At 30.4% G+C, this 8,954-nt stretch overlaps 1 protein-coding gene across 1 annotated transcript; it reads left to right on the forward strand.

Annotated features, from left to right (window-relative positions):
- Positions 1 to 3,317: 3,317 nt before the first annotated feature.
- mRpL46 (mitochondrial ribosomal protein L46) lies at positions 3,318 to 4,333 on the forward strand. Its single transcript, XM_075378995.1, has one exon. The coding sequence runs from the start codon at positions 3,414 to 3,416 to the stop codon at positions 4,266 to 4,268; it is 855 nt and encodes a 284-aa protein (XP_075235110.1). The 5' UTR covers positions 3,318 to 3,413; the 3' UTR covers positions 4,269 to 4,333.
- Positions 4,334 to 8,954: the final 4,621 nt, after the last annotated feature.

An 8,954-nucleotide genomic window follows, 5' to 3' on the forward strand; every position in this document is an offset into this window, starting at 1 on the left:
TGACTGCATACTAAATTTAATTTTAATATAAAACAGACACTAAATGGTACATGATATTTATTTTGACTAATATTCGACGACAATTCTGTTCAACATTGTTCTGTGATATGAGAAGTAAGAGACATAAGGCATAATATCAACAACAATGTGCCTGGTTAACATACAATCGATAGTGGTGTTGCCCAGTGTTGTTGGTTGTGGGGGCATGTAGTTGAGTCTGAATTCATTCTTTATGAAGTCAACGGGGAAGCTGTTGTGTTGTGGATCGTTATTTAAATTGCCACAAATTGCAACGATCAGAGTCTCCAAGTCTGGTTGAGAGCTTGGTAAGGAGTTATTGATAAAGACATAGCTTAATATCTTCAACTGATACTTTGTGATGTATGTATATAGCACCTTTGTGATGCATGTATAAGACGTTGTTTTCTAAAGACAGAGTTGCTGCACAGACTGATGGCATTGACGATGATTATTCATTTGCATCTTGTGGAGCTTTGTAGGTTTCTACAGATTGCAGAACCTCCAGCTGCAGAAACTCGTACCATAGGCGGTTTGGTCAAGGTAGATGATCTATACAAAATTCAAGCACCAATCAAGGGTTTTATCAGCATCTATCAACTTGCTACAGGTACTACATAAACAAAATACCACTATATGTTATCCAGGAAATTTAGTCTGAAGAGAATGTCATGAGCTTTCACCTGCTTTAAATCTTTGTCAAAACAAAGTCGATTACAAACGCTGCAAGATAGACCAAACTGATTGCTTTCAAATATTGTTTTAAGGTGTTTGTCCACTGCACACCAATGGTCCTGCATCGCATCAATTCGACTGATGTTGATATCCATCAGCCCAGGAAAGTCTTCAACAGATGTATGGGTGTTATCTTCACTAGTTATTTCCATTAGTTAAGGTACAGCAGCGGTAGAAGAGCTTGCACCATCAGCATCGTTTATTGAGCGTGCTGTGCCAGCTTTGCAAGCTACCGAAACAGTCTCACTTGCTCGCTCGGCACCGGACATTGGGGTACAGATCCATAACCTATTAAACACATGGATCACATTAACCAGGGCTGAGGCTGACATATTGAATTTTTATCCTTTTTTACAGGTTCACTTGAATATTTTGCACAAAAATATTGTCCAAAATACACTTATTACTTAAATCAATCTACCTCGACAAGCTCTAACACAAACACATGAATCACCATGCTATCATATCTAAGTCATGAAGTACACTGAATTGAAATGAGCGAGAGCGCCAGTTTTGGCCGATCTACGCTGTGCCCCCTCCCCACCAGACAGCTACCAGTGATGTAAGCTCAAAGTCATATCAATGAGCTGACCATGTAAGTTATAAAATGACACTGCTTTACATCTCTGAGAATAATAAACTTAAAAAAAAACTCAAGGCACAACTTTTAAAACCCAGTTTCTTGGATTCAAAACTTATTAGTGATTCTGAAAATAACACCTTTAAAAGTACAGAGTATAAGTATTTTATTTAATAATTTAATGATGAATGATGAATGAATTTACACCCAGTTTATAACAAAATCTCATGGTGTGAAACATAAATTAATGAAATAATCATGTTACATGGGTATCTCGTGTTTAATAACTGAACAGACATTAACCATTCACTTAATATAGTTTAGATCAGGTTCAGTAGTTTAATATTTTGAGATTATAGTATCACATTACAAACTGAAAACCTGATTATTGTTAAATGGTCTGTCTTAAGCTAAACAACACCTAACCTCCACTTACCAATGCAGTGTTGCAAAGACATATCTCTCCAATATAGGGGAACTGGAAGAACATATTGAAGAAATCTAATATAACCTTCTGCAAATATCCTTCTGTAGATACTGCTTTCCAATATTTCAAGGGAAAATGACAACAGATTATTGCTATGCTATGTTAACAATGGAATGCTGCCTGTAAATAAATAAGTAAAACAAAACTCAAATTAATGAGGAGCATTATTTAACATAAATTAAATAATACATTTTATAAATGTATTTCAAAACGTTTTCATTTATCTTTAAGACCATCCTTAGTGCAAAGCGCTCCTGCTTTAATAAATGTGAGCTAATGTTACTGCTGGAAACTGAAGGCATTTTAAAATAAGTTTCAATAAAAATTGATAACATAATTTAGTTTTGCGGGATGTTACAAAACTAAATTTCATACAAACACGTAATGGACACAAACATAATAAATGTTAAATTGAGAAAAACTTTTAAAATAAAGGATCTATATAGCAAGCCAAGGATCTACAACAAAGCCAAGTTCAGAACAAGAATTTTAAAGATTGATTTTTTTTTAATGATAAATCCTTAGTAGAACTTCAACAAGGGATTTATCATCAATACTCTTCAACATATACACAGAGACTGTTATTTAAATGTATCAGTAGAAAATCGTTAATAGCAAAATAATAAATAAATACAGATAATACAATTTTTTTAAGATGGTCATATCTTTATTTCTGAAAATTCAGAAAACATTTTACTTACGTTTCAAAAAATGCTGTTCTTTCATAGTAGAACATGAGAAACTGTGTTAACAAGGATTTGCTAAATAGTAAAACCGGCACTTGTGAAATTCAGGGGATACCGCAGTACGTATTAGCCTGAAATAAATTGCAAACTTTTGGGTTGTTAATATTACTCGATATAACCATTTTTATAACCATCTATATTTATTTATTTAATAAAGATGATTTAACCAAACTTAGCCTACGCTCGCTAACCTTAACTAATTACCACAGTACTGTTTTGAGTATTTAAATAATAAATTTGTAAATATTGCAATTATTTAAATAATCAAAGCATTACTGTTAATTGGTCGAGGTTAGTGAGCGTAGGTTAAGTTTGGTTAATTTACATCTATAATTATAAGCACAAAACGTTGGGTTATTTTTTTAATAATCAAGTCTTATTACTGTGTTAATTAGTCGAAGTTGGCAAGCGAAATTTATTTCAAACGGTACTGACTGAAGTGCACAAGTAGCGTAAAAACAACTATTTTAATTTAAAGTATAATAATAATAGGTCCGTTTTATACTGCGTTTACAACTCCGTTAACGGTACAATAGGAATTTAAAAGTACAAACTTAAAATACCAGAAACAATTATCCATGCAAAATTTGTGAAAATCCTTTCTTAAAAGGGTAAAATTACAGATCCTAACTTCTTTATTACAGTCTTAACTGCATAACAAATCTCAGTACTGTGCTGTAAAATTCAGTAATGGCTACAAACATATTCCTTTACCAAATAAAAACTAATAACCTTACATCAAGAAGAACGAGTCGTTTGTAAACTATCAATAGCAGTTAACAACAACCGAAAGGATAACCTATAAATCAGTTCAACTGCATGTGAAAGCAGTTATTTATAATTAGAAATGGTATTAACGTGTTTTTACCGTATTCTGAACAAGCGATATTCATTAAAAACTCTCTCTTATATACAAAATGTCAATGTAATTCAACGCTATTCTACGGACATTGATAACCAAAATCGTGAAAAGTGGGATTTATTTAGTGCGGTTAGCCTAGAAAGAAAACCTGTAATTGCAAGAAAACTGAATGATTTAGAACAAAAAATGTTTGAATTGTTACGTAAAATTGAGTTGGAAAATAGCAGCAAGTCTAATCATGAATATCAAATAGTTATGGACAAACTTAAGTTAGAGGAATTAAAAAAAGGGAAAAGCAAAATAAACTTAGATAATATACCCGAAAAGACAGCCCAAGATTTTGAGGATGCATCACTAAAAGAACTGAGCAATTTTGGATTCGCCGATAGGGAGACCGAAGGCGATAGAACTAAAGACATTAAGTCAGCTGAAAGATGTTTAGACAGAAGTTTGTTGTTATTGGTTAAAGAAAAAATTGGAAATAAACAGTACTGGATTTTACCGCATGGCATTCGACAAGATGGTGAAACTTTACGCCAAACAGCAGAAAGGATTTTAGTTGAAAAATGTGGTCCAGAGCTTAAAGCTTCCTTCTTTGGAAATGCACCAGTTGGATTTTATAAATATAAATATCCTACGACGAGCAGAACTGAAGCTGAAAATTCAGCAGTAGGTGCAAAAATTTTCTTTTTCAAAGCCCAACTTAAAGAAGGGAATGTTACATTAGATTCTAAGTTAATAACTGACTATCAATGGGCAACAAAAAGTGAACTAAGAGTGCATTTAGTACCCAATTACTATAAGAGTATTTCAATGTTTCTTATTGATGAAGAACACTGACTACTTGTGAAATCAATTTAAAATGTATAGTTTAAAAGTAATAAAAAACTTTTTGTAATTAATAATTTAAAGTTATTGAAACTCTTCATATATATATTTAAGCCATTTTGTATAACCTGGAATTTAAATACATTGCAAGACTAACATAAACACAAATTTCAAAAATTGGTTTTTTAAATTTGTATAACATTTTTATTACTAATGCTACATTTTAAATGAGAGCAAGGTAAGTTACTATATTAATATTAGCCTAAGATTTTACATTTATAACTTACTTTTAAATATATGTTCATTCACTATTAAATTATAACTTGCTGATTAAACGAGCATGCAAATACTAAAAGCATAACATCTTTGTTGACAAGCGTGAAACTAGTTTTCAAACCAGACTAGTTTATTAACTTTGAAATAATTTTTCCTGTATAAACCTAACCTGCTTAGGATTTAAAAAAAAACAAAATTAGATTAGATTATAGGTTACAGCAAATATGTCTAAAATTATAAAATTTCATCTCCAAACAAATCATAAAAAACTGTACTAAAAAATTAATCATTAATTCAACCAGATTTTACCTTAACATACAACCATATTTTACATTAACAACCATATTTTACATTATCACCTTAACTTCATTCAGTACTAAACATTTAATTCAAATGCCCATATTTAGATACTGTAATAAAAATGAATGCCAGCATTTGATTTTTCTAAAATTTTGTAAGGAATTAAGAATATGGTTGTTTGCATAAAATTGCAGCTGTTTATCTACATTAAATCATTTTTTACTGAAATATAAATTGATTACTTCTATTTTTTTTTAATGCTTAAATTAAATTAAATTAAATTGTACACAACAGAATTGAATCTATTTTTTTTTTTTTTTTGCTAATTAGGATTTTGCAGTTACTCCAAATAAGATACTTAATATATTTTATTTACTACTATAATTTATATTATTAGATTTATAATACAACAAATCAAATGCGTCACATTTTTATCTTCCACAATTTTAGTGTAAAGATAAATTATAAAAATAATTAATTGTAAAAATAATCAAAATGAACTACTAATTAATAAATTTAAAATAAAACAGAAATTCAAAACCAAGATTGTCCCACCTAAAACCACTAATTATACCGCTTTAGATACATAACTATAGAATTTATAAATGTGAAAAAGGAAATAATAAAATCATCTGTAGTAAGAGAGAGACAACTAAGGCTCATGTCAAACAAATATTTATATCCTGTAAGAATTAATTAACAGCAGTACTTCTAAGCTGTCAAAAGTTTTATTCAGGGATTTCTTTCTCTTATTATATAGCCTAATTTTTAATCTTACTTTTTTTAAATCAATAAATACCAGATGACTTTTTCCAAACACTTAGTGTTAATTATCAGCATCTTAAGTAGTGAAGTTACCAGTACCAGTGTAATTAATAATACTTACCTAAAAAAAGTTTGTAAACCTCTAAACTACACAATCCATTAATATGAATCTATGTTATATTAACAAAAACAACAACCTACATTAGGAAATGCAAAATAAATTTAAAAAAATTATATTACATAAAAGAGGCTTCCAAAACTTTTTAAGATTAGCATTATTAAAATCTACACTATCAATAACTTCTCTTCAGAAGGTCCTAATTACCTCTGTATTTTGAAAGTAAATCATGTACTGCTCATTAAATTGATAGTGTAATCATGTTGCTCAAAAATTTAGTTCTAGTGTTATAGTTCTTCAAAGTTATAAACATTTTAAATATCTGCCTATACATACCTTCTTCCTACATATAGCACAGAAAAATGTTATTTTGAAAGTTACTGTTGTTTAATAAAAATACAAAGACCACTTTTTCATAAAATTTCTTATTTTAGTCTATAGTTTTAACAAACTAGTTGATGTTACATTTTAAATGCATTATCAAATATTACATTCTCAAAAGCTTGAAATCTACTTCAAACTCTGTTTTGCTTAAAATTTTGTTCACCCTTTTCATAGATTGGTTATCATTACTTACAAATTTATATAGAAAAAGAAGGAGCTGCAGAAACTTGCTGCTTTACATTAACTATCCCAGCATTTCTTATGTCAACACTTTAAAGTACCTGAAGTATTGCAGGCACCAACCAAAGTAGCTTTCCCTAAGATTAATCATAACATTTTGGGTACTATAACATTTGATTTATTTTTCTTACAGTTGAGCACATTTAAAAAAATAAATGGATTTTTTTGGTAATAGATAAAATCTGGAAAAGGAAAATTCAAATATCACACTATATTTTAATCAGTGTTAATTTATGGGACTTGAAAGGGTAGAAGCGTATGGGAGACAAGTGGGCCTGAATCTCTTCTGTATGGTATTCATATTTTACCTGAACAAAGAATACCCCTGTTAAAAGATAAAATACAGAATACAGCAGTATTTCAGTGTAACTTATTTAATTTCACTGTAATTAGTGAAAATTACAGAAAGTCAAAATCCATTTTAGTTCAGTAACTGTGGGCTATTAGTTCCATAGAACTAAATGCAAATTTTTTGGTAAATGTGTTATAAATGTCTTTTCACAAACTTTATTTTTACCAATATATTAATTTTGTTAACATTAAGCACACAACAGAAATGAAATCATTGTAACACTCAAGAAGTAATCTTTAAAACGGTGTAGGAATTTTTCATATTGGTTGGATAAATTTTTACTTCTATTTAAATTGATAAATTTGAACTAATCCAACCTAATAAATTCCAGATTTCTATGTATAATATATAACACACAAACTCAATCTTATTTTATTTTACAGTAAACCATATATTTTACAAATTAAGTTTCATACAATTTAAATAATACAAAATGTTCAAGTTCCTGGCTAAAAAAAATATAATACTTTCCTCACACAAAGTATTTGACTGAAAACAAATTACTTTTCTGCCTTACAACCATAACAAAATTTTAAATACTTTGCTACCATTTCAAGTAAAACAAATACACCAGATAGAGTGACACACTATAATTTAGTCGGTCAATTTTTACTTAACCTTTTTTGAAGGAAAACTTTCATTAAATTGATAATTTCCTCAAATATTATTAAAGCAGTAATTACTATAGAAATATGAGTAGAATTATTAACTGACCACCCCTCGTCACATGACATCACATCTCATGCTAAGAATATATACAAGTTTCTTCTGCATTTTGTGGTGTGATGATATGGATTATAAATTAAGATAAAATAATCAGAAATTGTCAAACCACCACAATATATTTACACAATATACAGTAATAAAAATTTTAAAGTCAGTACAATTTAAGGCCTAATTTTTATGTGTCAAATATACATTTACTATTATCCTTACATACAGTTGCAAGTGTGCAGATAATAAATTTTACATTCCTCTTTTTCTGTACAATATAAACACTGTAATTTTTATTCTATAACAATATTTACATTTTTAAATAATTAAATGATCTCTCACATTTTACAGATACAATTATATGAGCATTTGATTCTTAAAAAAGTACTTCACAAGAAATCAGTTCAATATCATATTATTAGATGATTTCAGCCTAGCATTAGCATTTGTTATTACTTTTAAATACAAAAATCAGAATATTCATGTACTCCTTTATACCACTGTACGCATTTATATTGGTAAATGCCCATATAAAACACACAACCTCTGAGCCAAACCCCAGGATGGTTTTCTTGGTGATTTTCTTATCACTTTTCAATATACCCTGAAACTTAAATTTACAAGGGTCAATCAATTACAAACCAGAACTTTACCACACGAACTGAGGAAAAGCAGTGAATGTGGTGGGGCACTACAACCAACCGGCCACATCTACGCATGTAGGTCACGTTCCCACATCAGTAGCAGAATATCCAAGCAGGAGGTACCATCATCCATTGTGCAATGAATTATAATCAGATTTGTCACCAACAAAGATGACAAAATCATCTTAAATTTTTATGACTCCAGGCATAGTTCAGAGAAGTTACCCTGTCAAAAACTGAAGTGTTTGATAAAGTCAAAAAATGTTAAAAGTGGCCATGATGCAGAGAAGAACAAAAGTCATGACTTTTGTTCTTGAATGTTGATGAATCAACATTCATCATTGAATGTTGATAACATTCAATGATGAATGTTATCAACGATGATAACATTCATCATTGACGATGAATGTTATCATCGTCAATGATGATAACATTCAGGTGAACTGCCGTGTAACCGTCGCTGAAATTGCATCAGAGGTGGGCATAAGTGTTGGGAGTGTGCATACATGTTGTTGTCACACACTCTTGGATACTACAAAGTCAGTGAGGTGAGATCCATGTTACACTGAGGCAGAGAAATGTTTGAAAAGACATCTGTCAGCAGCTTCTGAATCGCTTTGAGAAAGGAGAGGTATTTTTGAACCATACCTGTGATAATATGTAGGTCCACCATTATATCCCGGAAAGCAAGAGAACAAGTATGGTGGTGGAGAAGTGGAGAGGGTACACCAATCAGGACCAAGAATCACTTCTCAGCTGCAAAAATTCTTGCAACGTGTTTTGCCAGCCTCCGTGGCATGAGTGGTAGCATCCCACGTTTTTCATCTGGGTTCAACCCCCAGTCAGACCCGGGTTCAAATTCCAGTCAGGCATGGCATTTTCATACGCTACAAAAATTGTCATTT

Source organism: Lycorma delicatula, chromosome 1 (genome assembly GCF_047948215.1).
Source record: "Lycorma delicatula isolate Av1 chromosome 1, ASM4794821v1, whole genome shotgun sequence".
Classification (NCBI taxonomy): domain Eukaryota; kingdom Metazoa; phylum Arthropoda; class Insecta; order Hemiptera; family Fulgoridae; genus Lycorma; species Lycorma delicatula.